The sequence below is a fragment of the Phyllopteryx taeniolatus genome, chromosome 3 (assembly GCF_024500385.1).
Source record: "Phyllopteryx taeniolatus isolate TA_2022b chromosome 3, UOR_Ptae_1.2, whole genome shotgun sequence".
In the NCBI taxonomy this organism is placed as follows: domain Eukaryota; kingdom Metazoa; phylum Chordata; class Actinopteri; order Syngnathiformes; family Syngnathidae; genus Phyllopteryx; species Phyllopteryx taeniolatus.
In genome coordinates this window covers 1,685,453-1,701,042 of record NC_084504.1, presented here as the reverse complement: position 1 = coordinate 1,701,042, position 15,590 = coordinate 1,685,453, and the positions used below count along the sequence as shown (strand labels likewise).

At 40.7% G+C, this 15,590-nt stretch overlaps 1 protein-coding gene across 5 annotated transcripts in view; it reads left to right on the top strand.

Annotated features, from left to right (window-relative positions):
* Positions 1-15,590, top strand: part of araf (A-Raf proto-oncogene, serine/threonine kinase) — a 43,738-nt gene that overhangs the window by 17,012 nt on the left and 11,136 nt on the right. For 4 of the 5 annotated variants that reach the window (XM_061766367.1, XM_061766369.1, XM_061766368.1 and 1 more), the window contains exons 4-15: positions 4,855-4,957; positions 5,068-5,225; positions 7,036-7,122; positions 7,227-7,371; positions 7,717-7,744; positions 7,851-7,981; positions 8,075-8,277; positions 8,530-8,706; positions 10,808-10,854; positions 11,138-11,256; positions 11,355-11,486; positions 11,646-11,780. In XM_061766367.1, coding sequence (XP_061622351.1) covers positions 4,855-4,957; positions 5,068-5,225; positions 7,036-7,122; positions 7,227-7,371; positions 7,717-7,744; positions 7,851-7,981; positions 8,075-8,277; positions 8,530-8,706; positions 10,808-10,854; positions 11,138-11,256; positions 11,355-11,486; positions 11,646-11,780 — 1,465 coding nt within the window. Of the gene's footprint in view, positions 1-4,854; positions 4,958-5,067; positions 5,226-7,035; positions 7,123-7,226; positions 7,372-7,716; positions 7,745-7,850; positions 7,982-8,074; positions 8,278-8,529; positions 8,707-10,807; positions 10,855-11,137; positions 11,257-11,354; positions 11,487-11,645; positions 11,781-11,926; positions 15,020-15,590 lie in introns of those variants that run through there. The other variant, XM_061766371.1, reaches the window with a different exon arrangement.

Genomic DNA, 15,590 nt, shown 5'->3' with positions numbered 1-15,590 from the left:
GCCCACGTGGCAATATCCTTTACACAATGATGCCAGTCTTTAATGCAGTGCTTCTGAGGTTTCATAGGTCACGTGCATTCAATGTTGGTTTTCGGCCTCGCTGCTTTCGTGCAGAGATTTCTTCAGATTCTCAGAATCTTTTGATATTATGAACCATTGATGATGAAATACCTAAATTCCTTGCAATTGTACGTTGAGAAACATTCTTAAACTTGGACTATTTGCTCACGCAGTATGCACAAGTTGGTGAACCTCGCCCCATTCTTGCTTCTGAACAACTGAGCCTTTTGGGGAAGCTCCAATCACACCTGTGGAATATTCCAAACATGTTTTTTGAGCATTCCTCAACTTTCCCAATATGGGAAATATGTTGTTGCTGTCCCAAATTTTGGGGAATGTGTTACAGGCATCAAATTAAAAATGAGAGTTTGCAAATAACTGAAAGGTTAATCAATTTTAAAATTAAATATTTTGTCTTTGTAGTTTTTGAATTGAGTATAGTTTGAAAAGAATTTGCAAATCATTGCATTCTGTTTTTATTTGCGTTTTATGCAACGTCCCAACTTCATTAGAATTTGAGTTTGTAGTAAAAACATGGTACCCTGATAATATTGTGTTGGTGTGCCATTTTGGGCGATATTTTAACCTGCTGGCCGGAAGTGATGTCAAAGCACAAGTAGCGCCATGCCTGCTAATACAGGCAGGAGGAACACGCTAGACATGCTCGTGTCAGCTGTGTTCCATATTAAAGGTCCTGTATTTTGGCTATTTAGACCTCCTTAGAGTGACTAATATGGACTTAGTATAAAAGTGTCAATTCCATTTAACAAAACAAAAAAAACACCTTCGTTTTGTCACACCAGAAAAGGCCCCTCTGACAGCTACTTATGTTTGACACGGTTTTGTATCCGCTTCGTCCAAATGTGGCTAAGATAGCCCCCTTTCCTCTGATTGGTTGCCTCCATGTAGAGGACCCACTTGTGAGAGCACGTGTTTGACATCTTGACAGCACTGCCTTGGTAGTGGAAAGGGAAGGCGGACATCTTCGCTAGTGACATAGATATGCTCGAAATTCGAATGACCTGATTTCAGCCCTCTCGGCAGAAAAATGTCTGGAACTCAGGAAAGCGTGGACGATTTAATTTGTATTTCACATTTACTGAGGCACCATAGAGACAACATTACATCCCAAGTAGTAGAAAAAGTTCCATCGATCCATTTTCTGTACCACTTTATCCCCTCAAGGGTCGCGGGCGAGCTGGAGCCTATCCCAGCTATCTTTAGGCAAGAGGCGGGTTACACCCCGAACTGGTCACCAGCCAATCGCAGGGCACATCGTATAAACAAACAACCATTCACACTTTAGTATTAAAGTATTCAGCCCCCCTTAAATTTTTCACTCTGTTATATTGGAGCCATTTGCTAAAATCATTTAAGTTCATTTTTTTCCTCATTAATGTACACACAGCACCCCATATTGACAGGGGAAAAAAATGAATTGTTAAAATTTTTGCAGATTTATTAAAAAACTGAAATATCACACAGCCGTAAGTATTCAGACCCTTTTGCTGTGACATATATTTAACTTGGGTGCTGTCCATTTCTTCTGATCATCCTTGAGATGGTTCTTTACCTTCATTGGAGTCCAGCTGTGTTTGATTGGACTTGATTAGGAAAGCCCACACACCTGTCTATATAAGACCTTACAGCTCACAGTGCATGTCAGAGCAAATGAGAATCATGAGGTCAAAGGAACTGCCTGAAGAGCTCAGACAGAATTGTGGCAAGGCACAGATCTGGCCAAGGTTGCACAAAACATTCTGCTGCACTTAAGGTTCCTAAGAGTACAGTGACCTCCATAATCCTTAAATGGAAGACATTTGGGACGACCAGAACCCTTCCGAGAGCTGTCTGTCCGGCCAAACTGTGCAATCAGGGGAGAAGAGCCTTGGTGAGAGAGGTAAAGAAGAATCTGAAGATCACTGTGGCTGAGCTCCAGATATTCAGTCGGGAGAGGAGAAATTTCTAGAAAGTCAATCATCACTGCAGCCCTCCACCAGTCGGGGCTTTAGGGCAGAGTGACCCGACAGAAGCCTCTCCTCAGTGCAAGACACATGAAAGCCCACATGGAGTTTGCTTAAAAAAAACACCTGAAGGACTCCAAGATGGTGAGAAATAAGATTCTCTGGTCTGATGAGACCAAGATAGAGCTTTTTGGCCTTAATTCTAAGCGGTATGTGTGGAGAAAACCAGGCACTGCTCATCACCTGTCCAACACAGTTCCATCAGTGAAGCATGGTGGTGGCAGCATCATGCTATGGGGATGTTTTTCAGTTGCAGGGACAGGACGACTGGTTGCAATCGAAGGAAAGATGAATGCGGCGAAGTACAGGGATATCCTGGACGAAAACCTTCTTCGGAGTGCTCAGGACCTGGGCCGAAGGTTCATCTTCCAACAAGACAATGACCCTAAGCACACAGCTAAAATAACGAAGGAGTGGCTTCAGAACAACTCCGTGACTGTTCTTGAATGGCCCAGCCAGAGCCCTGACTTAAACCCAATTGAGCATCTCTGGAGAGACCTGAAAATGGCTGTCCACCAACGTTCACCATCCAACCTGACAGAACTGGAGAGGATCTGCAAGGAGGAATGGCAGAGTATCCCCAAATCCAGGTGTGAAAAACTTGTTGCATCATTCCCAAAAAGACTCATGGCTGTATTAGTTCAAAATGGTGGTTTTACTATATACTGAGCAAGTACTATATACTGAATGTTTGTCTGTGTGATATTTCAGTTTTTCTTTTTTAATAAATCTGCAAAAACTTCAACAATTCTGTTTTTTTTTGTCTATGGGGTGCTGTGTGTACATTGAGGGGAAAAAAATAAAAAATGATTTTAGCGAATGGCTGCAATGATCAGAATCTTTTCCGTACCCACTGTATATGACTTGTTGCTTTGCAGTCCTGCTATAGTGCAGATTTTACAATTTTTCAGCATTGCTCCTGCTGTCTTTAATTATATTATATTCCAGCATGCCATTACAGCAACTTTTTTAGGATGATATATTTTCCCCAAAACTATCTCGATAAATGATAGTATCATTGTTTTTTTTATTTTTTGCCACTGATATAATATTGTAGAACATAATAATTAAAGTACATCCTTTTTCAGAACAATTAATTTTCAATTCTAAAGAACAATGAACATTGGCATTTTAATATAGTACAATAAATAATCTTAAATAAAATATATTAATCTGACCCAGGCTCTGTTTGCAAAAAAATGCACTTAAATATTAAACATTAGGCACATACTGTAGGTATCGAGTCATTAACCGACTGAAGAGGCCAAAAAAATGTCTCAAAGCCTGACAAAATGAATGGGGGAAAAAAAACAAAAACATTATGTACCATATTTTAACGACCATAAGGCGCACCATATTATTGGGCGCAGGCATGGTAACACATACGTGAGCTTAAAGCATACGGTAGCATGCATGCACGCTGAAACAATGTTTTTAAAAAGACAGCGGGAACAAAACTGTGTTCGGTTGTACTTTATTGAAGTATTTAACAATGTACTCACATTATATTTTTATCTCTCCTCATCCACAAATCCATCAAAGTCCTCATCTTCTGTATCCGAAATGAACAGCTGGGCAAGTTCTCCATCAAACACGCCGGGTTCCCTCTCGTCATTGTCGGAGTCAGTCTTGTTGCCGTGCGGCTCCTCAATTGATGCCGGCTTTTACGAAAGCTCAAACAACAGTGCAAGCAGACACGGAAATTCAGCTTCGTCTTCTTGACTTGGCCAAGCTTGGTTTCCTGCTTCCTCCACTTGCGAACCATTGATTTGTTGATCTTGAATTCTCTCGCGGCTGGGGCTGCTCGATTCCCATGTTCCTCCGCGTAACTAATAGCTTGCAGTTTAAACTGTGCTTCGTAAGCGTGTCTCTTCGCAGGTGCCATTTTTGGGGGTCCTTAGCCAAACCGATGCACATACCAGAACTGTATACCTACTGGGGGCGTGTCTTTAGCCTCCTCTGTCACGCGCACCCTTCCCCCTTTATGTCCGCATGCTGTCCTCAGTCACGTCCGCCTTCCTCTATATAAGCAGCGTGTCGACAGGAAATGCTCCCAGTCAGTCAAGCGGCGCGCTCATCAAAGTCACACAACATTTACAGATTTTGGAACTCTGTGCACACATAAGGCGCGCCGCATTATAAGGCGCCCTGTCCATTTTGGTGAAAATGTAAGAATTTTGGGCGGCATGGTGAACGACTGGTTAGAGCGTCAGCCTCACAGTTCTGAGGACCCGGGTTCAATCCCCGGTCCCGCCTGTGTGGAGTTTGCATGTTCTCCCCGTGCCTGCGTGGGTTTTCTCTGGGCACTCCGGTTTCCTCCCACATCCCAAAAACATGCATTAATTGGAGACTCTAAATTGCCCGTAGGTGTGAATGTGAGTCCGAATGGTTGTTTGTTTGTATGTGCCCTGCGATTGGCTGGCAACCAGTTCGGGGTGACAGCTGGGATAGGCTCCAGCACGCCCGCGACCCTAGTGAGGAGAAGCGGCTCAGAAAATGGATGGATGGATGGATGTATGTAAGACTTTTGAGTGCGCCTTATTGTCGTGAAAATACTGTACTCAAAGGCATTTGGGCTTTGTCACTGTTTTTAAATCAGATGCCATCCATTTTAATATCAGTTATTTTTTTAGTCTTTTTTTTTTTTATTGTATGAATGTTGTTCTGTTTTGTATAGTTTCTGCTCCCTTTTGGGTTTTGAAAAAGAGAGCACACATTATTTGGGATTAATGTCCTTTTTGTTGTTGTTGTCTTTTAATTACTCTTCCAGTCGTAAGAGACTGACAGACTGGGACACGGACATCACTCCTTTGGTCGGAGAGGAGTTATTAGTTGAAGTCCTGGATGATATTCCTCTGACCATGCACAACTTTGTAAGTAGCAGGCAAACTGCTTTCTTTGTTTTATCCTTTTCTGATGTTTTTTTTTTTCACTCAAATGTTCAGTTACTACAGAAATGACAATCTAATTTTAATCTGCGCAGGTACGGAAAACCTTCTTTAAGCTGGCTTACTGTGATTTTTGCCACAAGTTTTTATTTAATGGCTTCAGGTGTCAGACATGTGGCTACAAATTTCACCAGCACTGCAGTAGCAAGGTACCTACTGTTTGTGTGGACATGGACACAGTAACCAAACAGCGGTGAGTTGAATCTTAGTTAATAGGAATGTCTCAATCCAAATTTTTCACTTCAGATCCGATACAGATATTGCAGCCTTGAATTTTGGCCAATACGGATATCGGTCCAATCCGATATCAGCAATAATCATACATAATTTACTTATTTTGTAGTATGAAATGTTAGAGAAGGCTTGACGTGATATTACTTACACAGAGAACAATAATCAGCAACAGTAGGTATGAGGAAAACCTGACCCATTTATTATTAACCAGTGGGTTACATAAAGCAACTTCAAAAATGAGTGTCCTACAATTGAATAAAATACATAATTCGGAACTCCTGAACAATAACTTCAATAAAACCAATAACAAAATTATGCATCTAACTTGCACCATAACCACTGCTTCACTTAAACATAAGCAAATTCTACATTTGACTAGATTCAATAAAATATAAATTAGAAAACCATGAAAAATAATCTCAAATAAATAATGATACTTTTAAAGTGCAAAATAACAATTTAAATTCAATTCAGTGTTTGCTATTTTTTTTAACTGTCATTATATGGTGGGGACATCATTTGCTTTCTCCACGTGCGGCAATACACTTGAACTTCTTGATGCAACTGGGGTTTAGTTTTATGGACAGTCGCTGTTCCTGCTGTGCACGTCTTGGCCTCTGAGGGGCAGTGTGATACACACAATCAGATACACACTCGCAGTAACAAAGAAAGTTGAAGTCAAAATCGAATATTATTCATAACAAATTTTTCAAAGAGTTTGAAGAATATATGCCAGAGAGTGTTGTTATACTGCCATTTTGTATGTGGTTATACAGCATTTGCATTCGTTATCTTGAGAGATAAAAGTGCCACGAGTTCAATGCTAATTTTCGTTAGCAGGTCAGTGGGGTTTGTCATTGTGTGTTAGCTTTGATCTAGCGATTTATTTATTTATTTTCATTTTTATTTTTTTGTGAACAAAAAGAGAGAAACAAAGGCTGTGATGTATTTGAACATTCAATAGGTGTAATTATTTTGGTATGTGAGTTTAGCTTTACAGGGAACTTCAACTAGAGTCAATAAATGACTTCAAACAAGCACCTTAGCAACCTGTTGTAATCATGTGGGATTTGCATGCTGCCTGGGCGCTACTGGGTAAAAGTGCTGGAGCAGAGCATAGTATGGACTGCTTTTATAAGAGCGGTAAAATCTGGAGATTTTAGATGCAGTCCGATCCGATACTCATTTTTTCTTTCTCAAAGATCGGATTGGGACAACCCTTGTAGTTAAGGTACCATTCAACCATTTATACTAGGCACGCTTTGGTTATTAGCTTAATGGAAGCATGAGGCTTGGATGGTTCTTTCTAAATAGTTACATCTTTGTCCCATGCTTGTGTGGATTTTGTTGGGGTATTCAAAATTTCTCCCCCGCAACCCAAAATCCATATGTTAATTTCTAGACAATTTCAGTCTTCAGTTTTCTGATTCAGGATCTGGACTTGGTTCCTGAAAGCCAAACAGTGGCTGCCCACTGACCCTCAGAGATGCATTAAATCCAGAGAACAGATGTCACTTTAATTGTATGTGAGACAAATTAAGTCCTTAAAATAGTAAAAATTAGCAAAATGAGTTCAGTCATACCCTGCTACAGCCCACCCCTCCATCCATCCATTTTTCTACCGCTTATCCGAGGTCAGGTCGCGGGGGCAGTAGCTTTAGCAGGGATGCCCAGACTTCCCAGCCCACCCCTGTTTAATGTTATTGTTTTTTGTCTCTTTGGGTTTGTCTCATCCTTTTCTACTTGTGTTTGGGCGGGTGTGATCCAAGTCCCTGCACAGATGAGTATCCTCAGATACTACTGCCAGAAAATTCCCCATCACAGAGTAACATAGCCTTAACCCCAGAGCCTGCTGGGTAAGCTTGCAGACCAAACTATTTCTTAGCATGTTAAAAAAGATTCACCTTTTTCAAACTGATATTTGAATACACTGTGTGACTTTTTGCATGTCCTCTCTCAGGCTGGACCTTCTGTCCCCACCACCAGCCTTTCGCTTCCCCAACCCCAGCGGAGATGGCCAGTCTCTACAAAGACATCGTTCCACCTCGACACCCAATGTTCATATGGTCAGCACAGTGAGCCCTGCTGTTGCCAGCCTTATAGAGGCAAGTGTCAGTGTACTTTGTTGTATAAATATGAAATTATGCAAATGTACTCTTAAGTCACTTAAAATGCTCATTTTAATCCTAGAGGAGTTTAAGATTGATCATACAACAATTAGACATTGTTTGCGTCAACAAAACAATAGTACAAAACAAAAACAAAGCGCAACCAGATATGATTGGCTCAGTGCATTGTGACAGTTTAGCCCCTTGGAGCGAAGTCAAATGAAATGAAAATGATTTAAAAAGCCTTGTATAAAGGCTTTTTATTTGTATTCTAAATTATCGAATCCGTAAAATTCCTTGAAATCCATTTAATGAAATCTGATCTCCCCCACCCCTTTTTAGGAAGCAGTGAAATTTAACAACACCACAGGTATGCTTTAGTTTTTTTTGTTTTGTTTCATAGTAATTTTAGGATTGGGGTTTATTTTGCATGTGTTAGACTCGAAAACTTAATGCTCTGCCTTTTATTTTTGCAGGTCCTGAGCCGTCACCAAAGCCATCCACCAGCCCACCTTCTTCTTTAGGTTCTCCAGGAAGAAGACCGCCCAAGTCCCCTTCAGAACATAAGGAACGAAAGCCCTCCTCTTCAGATGACAAAAAGAAAGTAGTATGTAATGTTTTGCAGTATTATTTGTCAATTAATCTTTTCAGAAACACGGGTTAATTTATTAATTAGTTTGGCAAATTGGTTGTCTTTTAGCATCGAGGGGGCTACAGGGACTCTAGTTACTACTGGGAGGTCCACTCCCGGGAAGTCACAATCCAGAAGAGAATAGGAGCTGGCTCGTTTGGAACTGTATTCAAGGGCAAGTGGCATGGGGATGTAGCGATCAAGATCCTTAAAGTTACAGAGCCGACACCGGAGCAGTTACAGGCCTTTAAAAATGAAATGCAGGTCTTACGGTAAGTTGTTTATTCACCTTTAGTTATAAGTAAACAGTTCAGACGTCTGATGTGCTACTTTATTTTAGACTTGTTTTTAGACTTAGATTTTAGATGTTTACTTAGGATTAGAACCAACCTTAAAAAAAAAAAAAAACTGGTGGGTTTACTCTGACATACAGTATTTTGTAAATTAAAAAGAGGCAATGACAAAAACATGAAATTGTGGGAAATTGTATCTTTTTAAAATTTTTATTTTTCCCATCTCTTCAGGAAAACCCGCCATGTCAACATCCTGTTGTTCATGGGCTACATGACAAAGCCCAATTTTGCCATCATCACACAGTGGTGTGAAGGCAGCAGCCTCTACCGCCATCTGCATGTCTCTGAAACCAAATTTGACACGATGAGGCGGATTGACGTGGCCAGACAGACAGCACAGGGCATGGAGTAAGACTTTTCCATATTAGATTTGACCAACTGTTTGCTTTCTTGATACTGATGTTTACAACTGATATGACATTTCAAATGCCATCTACAACCCCAATTCCAATGAAGTTGGGTCATTGTGTTAAACATAAATAAAAACAGAATACAATGATATGCAAATAATGTTCAACCTATATTTAATTGAATACACTACAAAGACAAGATAGTTAATGTTAAAACTGATAAACTTGTTTGTTTTTAGCAAATAATCATTAAATTTTAATTTTATGGCTGCAACATGTTCCAAAAAAGCTGGGACAGGTGGCAAAAAAGACTGAGAAAGTTGAGGAATGCACATCAAACACCTGTTTGGAACATCCCACAGGTGAACAGCCTAATTGGGAACAGGTGGGTGCCATGATTGGGTATAAAAGGAGCTTCCCTGAATTGCTATGTCATTCACAAGAAAAGATGGGGCGTGGTTCACCTCTTTGAACAAATGCGTGAGAAAAAGCTGGGACAGGGTCATGTTTACCACTGTGTTTCATCACCTTTTCTTTTAGCAACATTCAATACACATTTGGGAACTGAGGACACTAATTTTTGAAGCTTTGTAGGTGGAATTCTTTCCCATTCTTGCTTGATGTACAGCTTCAGCTCTTCAACAGTCCTGGGACTCCGTTGTCGTATTTTACGATTCATAATGCGCCTCAAATTTTCAATGGGAGACAGGTCTGCACTGCAGGCAGGCCAGTCTAGTACCCGCACTCTTTTACTACGAAGCCACGCTGTTGTAACACGTGCAGAATGTGGTTTGGCATTGTCTTGCTGAAATAAGCAGGGGCGTCCATGAAAAAGACATTGCTTGGATGGCAGCATATGTTTCTCCAAAACCTGTATGTACCTTTCAGCATTAATAGTGCCTGCACAGATGTCAGTTACCCATGCCATTGGCACTAACACGGCCCATACCATCAGAGATGCTGGCTTTTGGACTTTGCATCCATAACAGTCAGGATGGTTCTTTTTCTCTTTGGCCCGGAGGACCCGACGTCCACAATTTCCAAAAACAATTTGAAATGTGGACTTGTCGGACCACAGAACACTTTTCCACTTTGCATCAGTCCATCTTAGATGAGCTTGGGCCCAGAGAAGCCGCAGGCGTTTCTGGGTGTTGTTGATAATTGGCTTTTGCTTTGCAGAGTAGAGTTTCAAGTTGCACTTACAGATGTAGTGCCTAACTGTATTTACTGACATTAGTTTTCTGAAGTGTTCCTGAGCCCATGTGGTGATATCCTTTACACATTCTCGGTTTTTGATGCAGTGCCACCTGAGGGATCGAAAGTCACTGGCATTCAATGTTGGTTTTCGGCCTTGCCGCTTACATGCAGTGATTTCTCCAGATTCTCTGAACCTTTTGATGATATTATCGACCGTAGATGATGAAATCCCTAAATTCCTTGCAATTGTACGTTGAGGAACATTGTCCTTAAAGCTGTTTGACTATTTTCTCACGGACTTGTTCACAAAGAGGTGAACCTCGCCCCATCTTTGCTTGTGAATGTCTGAGCAATTCAGGGAAGCTCCTTTTATACACAATCATGGCACCCACCTGTTCCCAATTAGCCTTTTCACCTTTGGGATGTTCCATGATTTGCAAATCATTGTATTCTGTATTTATTTGTTTAACACAACATCCCAACTTCATTGGAATTGGGGTTGTACATTGAGAGCAATGGATAACAGAAATATTGTACAAACAATATAAAAGAATAACTGCAATAAAAAAACTGCAATATAGTGGGACCGCAAAGCAAGAACCGTCATATAGCGATTACTTTGTCTTTATTCCGTGATGATAAATTGCTGGGACTCCATTTTTCAGGGCTGGAACTCATATTTTTCAATACATGTGGATCCCGGGACATATTCTCAGGTGTAAAATGATATACATGGATAGATGGATAAATAAATTGTCTGATACATAAGTGGCAGGAAAAAACTGTTTCAAGTTTTCCTCTGCAAAAACTATGGCTTTCTAACACTTCAGTTATGTAGGAAATTGTAATTTTTGTGCTTACGATCCTTTACTATAAAATTAAGTGTGCATTGTCTCTTTCAGTTATCTTCATGCAAAGAACATTATTCATCGTGACCTGAAATCAAACAGTATCCTTTTCCTGTCTAGTTGTAGTTTTTACTCAACCAGCAACCACACTGATTGTGTTCAGTGTGGTTCCAGTTATCCCGTGTCAAGACACCTGACCACAGACTTTACAAGGAAACCCTGTTGCAAACCTCAGTCACACCTTTTTCATTTTGCATAATTTTTTAACGTCCCTGTGTAAAAATGACTAATTGACCAGACAACACTACTTTTCTCTCCATCACGCACAGTTCATCACATATTTTCTCTTTGTCAGTGGCAGTATTTCCTGAGATTGTGTTCTAGATATTTTCCTCCACGAAGGTTGGACTGTTAAGATCGGGGACTTCGGCCTTGCAACAGTGAAGTCACGGTGGAGCGGCTCACAACAGGTTGAACAGCCCAGTGGATCAATTCTTTGGATGGTATATTTTTTTTAAAGGTCATTTCAGAAATAATTAATTTCAGAAATTATCTATAAACTGACATTATGCTTGTTTTCTGTTCCATGATGTATGCCAAGGCTCCTGAGGTGATCCGAATGCAGGACAGCAACCCATATACATTCCAGTCTGATGTATATGGCTATGGAGTAGTGCTGTTTGAGCTGATGTCAGGGACCCTACCATACTCCAATATCAACAACAGAGATCAGGTTAAACAAAACTTTATTTGAACTCTTTAATATTGTGAACCAAATTATAATGAATGGTGGATTTTCTTTTTCCTGTGAATAGTCAAGACCTGGTCTGGTTCATTATTTTCCATTCAAAACAGTAGGATTGCAGTAACAGTGTACTGATTTTCTCTCCAGATAATCTTCATGGTGGGACGTGGTTACTTGTCACCAGACCTCAGTAAGCTCTACAGTACCTCACCAAAATCTATGAAAAGGCTCATCATTGACTGCCTGAAGTTCAAACGTGATGAGAGGCTCCTGTTCCCACAGGTAAAGTCAATGGTTTCCACTACAAAATGGTATGCTCAAAATTAATAATGCCTCGACCGGCCACAAAAAGTCAAATGTAAATGACTCTATTTTGTATAGAAGTATTTAAATTGCATTTCAATGTGCATTCTTCTCTCTAATTCCAGTGCTCACTACTGTGCAGTGCTCATGTTCCAGGCAGATGATCAATTTCAGCAGTAGTAGTCTTACAATGTAACGCTGATACAACGGGTGGGACATTACTGTTTATTGTGTAGCCGTTGGATTGATGGCATGCACTGACTGAGCATCTGATTGTTTATGAATATAAAACAAATATCTAGTAAACCTTAAGAATTCAGAGAGAGTGTTCTGGTTTCAGGGTCTGGGGCCACCAAGAGCCAAGTTGTGCTGGCCATGTAAGAACCTACACTGGCCCAGTACGTTCATTATTCCATACATTAAGTTTCAGTGATTATTTTATTAGTATCTTTAAACTGTATTAGTTAAGCCCCTTTAAGAAATTATTAGTACAGTTGCATGTACTCAACTCACTAAAAATCAAGGCAAAATCAAGGCATTGCAATAATGCTTCAAAGAATAAAACAATTACAAAATTATTAGAATATTTTGCCTTGATGTTGTAGGCTATCTATTATGTATTAATATATGTGCACGGATGCATATGAAATATTGGTTGGTTGGTGGGAGGCTCAGTTTAGGAGCGCTGTGCGTGTGTGTATGATTAGTACTTGTATTTAGATTTTGTTTTACCTTTAATTATTATTGTACATTTGTGGTTTAGTGGTGCAATGATGTATGAACATGTTTGTGAATGGGTAAATGTGAGGCTTTACACTTACCCATTCACAAACGCGTTCATACACTGTGATGGGCACGGTGATGATGAATATGAGACAAAAGTTCAGAATTCCAGCTTTTATTTCATGGTATTTACATCTAGAAGTGTTAAGCAACACAGGACAGAGTACGTTTTGTTTGAACCCACCCACTTTTCAAGTGAGCAGAGGTATTGGAACACATGACTGATGGGTGCTTCTAGTTGCTCAGGTGTTGCAATTTAGATTGATTGCTTAAACATTAGTGCTTTTTTTAACTGCATTTGCTGTTAAGCAAACATGAAGACCAGAGAGCTGTCTATGGGAGAAAAGCAAGCCGTTTTGAAGCTGAGAGAAGAGTAAAACTCAATCAGAGCTACTGCCCAAACGTTGGGCAGAGCCAATACAACAATTTGGAATGTCCTGGAAAAGAGAGAAACTACTGGTGTACTGAGCAACAGACATCGAACAGGTCGGCCAAGGGTATCAAGAGCAGTTGATTACAGAAACATTGTGAGAGCTGTGAAGAAACATCCATAGACAACAGTCAGTGACATCACTGCCAACCTCCACAGGGCAAGGGTGAAGATATCACAATCCACATTTCGAAGACTTTGAGAGAAGAAATATACAGGCCATACTACAAGATGCAAACCACTCATCAGCAAAAAGAATCGGAAGGCTAGATTGGATTTTGCAAAGAAGTACAGAGATGAGCCACAAAAGTTTTGGAACGAAGTTTTATGGACAAGATTAACCTCTACCAAAGTGATGGAAAGGCCAAAGTATGGAGAAAGAAAGGATCTGCTTATGATTCAAAACACACAAGCTCATCTGTGAAGAATGGTGGAGGTAATCTCATGGCTTGGGCTTGCATGGCTGCTTCTGGAACGGGCTCACTAGTCTTTATTGATGGGACCTGAAGTGGGAGATCAACATCAACTCCATCCTCCAAAAAGGCCCAGCAGAGGATGTGCTTCTTGTGGCTTCTGAGGAAGCAATGCCTGCCACAGGAGCTGTTGAGGCAGTTCTACACACCAGTCATCAAATCAGTGCTGTGTTCTTCCATCATAGTCTGGTTTGGTGCTGCTACAAAAAAGGACATACTCCGACTGCAATGGACAATCAAAACTGCTGAAAAGATTGTTAGTACACCCCCACCCACCCTTGATGACTGGAACGCTGCCAGAACTAAGACGAGCATGCAAAATCCTCTTGGACCCTCCACATTCTGGTTACCACCTCTTCTTGCTCCTTCCCACAGGTAGCCACTATTGAACAATGCAAACTAAAACAAGCAGACATTCCATCAGCTTCTTCCCTCCTGCCATTAACTTATTAAACAGTTAACTTACAATTCAAATGTAACATGCTGCCAATTTTGTCTTGATTGTTGTCACATCTCTGTCGCGCCAATTGTACATTACTCGTGCACTCACTGTAGGAGTCTCGCCACTCTGCACTATTTGCATATCTGTTGTTGACCAATACCGGCCACTAATGTGCTTAAGTAGCATCTCCACCATTTGGACAATTGACATTATCCCAGATTATCGCACTATTAGTCACTTTTAACTGCATAAATTTCTTGAAGTCTCTGCGCCCTTTGCGCAACGGTCATAGCACCGGACTATTGTTGTCTGTCTTTTCAAACTGCTCTAATTGCTAGAGGACATTGCACAATTGTCAAAAAAATTAAATAAATAATAAAAACTGCACAGGCATTACCACGTTACTGGTAACCTTTTATTGCTCAGTGACTGGTTTTTATGTCTTTGTCTCAAAAGTATTCTCTGTCAATTGACTTGTCTGTTGTCGTACTAGAGCGACAAATTCCTTGTGTGTTTTTAACATACTTGACAAATAAAGATGATTCTGATGTAACTCATGATGGTAGCAGCAGAATTAATTCTGAAGTCTTCGAATACTTTTTGTCTGGCAATTTACAGAAAAATGCATCCAATCTAATCGGGAGTAGCTTCATCATGCAACAAGACAATGACCCAAAACACACTGCCAACACAGCAGAGGACTTCATTAGGGGAAAAAAGCGGAAGGTCTTAGACTGACCAAATCAATCACCGGCCCTTAACCCATTAGAGTATGTATTTAACCTTCTGAAGAGGAAACTGAAGGGAAAAGCCCCAGAAACAAGCAAGAATTGAAAGAGGCTAAAATAAAGGCCTGGAAAAGCATTTAAAATGAAGAATGCAACCGCCTGGTGAAGTCAATGTGTTGCAGGCTTGTTGCAGTTATTGCAATTAAGGGTTATGCCACAAAATATTAAGTTATTCACTAAGTTAATTTAATGTTTGTTCCAATACTTTTGCTCACTTGAAAAGTGGTTGGGTTCAAACAAATGGTCCTCTGTCCTGAGTTGTTTAACACATCTACATCTAAATACCATGAAATAAAGGCTGGAATTCTGAACTTTTGTCTCATATTCATCTTTTGGTCTAAAACGCAAATGTCTTCAGTATATAACAAAAACAAAGGAATTGACCTCCTGGGGGTGGCGGGGCGTGTGTGTGTGTGTGGGGGGGGGCATTGGGTACTTGCGGCCCCCACCGGTGGCCAGTTGTCGGGGCGCCTCTCGGATGGACCCCTGGCCCTGATCCCGCTCCTCGATTGAATAGGTGGGGTCCTAAGCCTCCGTGGTGCGGGCACAGCAATTACAGGACACTTCTGTCAGTCTTTGTGCATGTAAAACGGTGTCAATTCACTTGGATTTGTCCGCAGGCACACACCCCAGGACTCTTTCACTGGGTGTGGTGCCACTCACTTATTGTGACAAATAACTAATGAATATGCAAATTTCTTGTGTATCCCCTCACTCATACTCTCCTTCTATAGACTTTCATAATTTACATCGTCAATCCCACCACACTTCAGTTGTACAGTCGGGTTCACGACCCTTGTCCTGCATGCTGCTTCTCCTGTCCTTGTCCTGTTCTAGCTTCCCTCTACCCTCTAGAAACTGTGTTTCCGACTC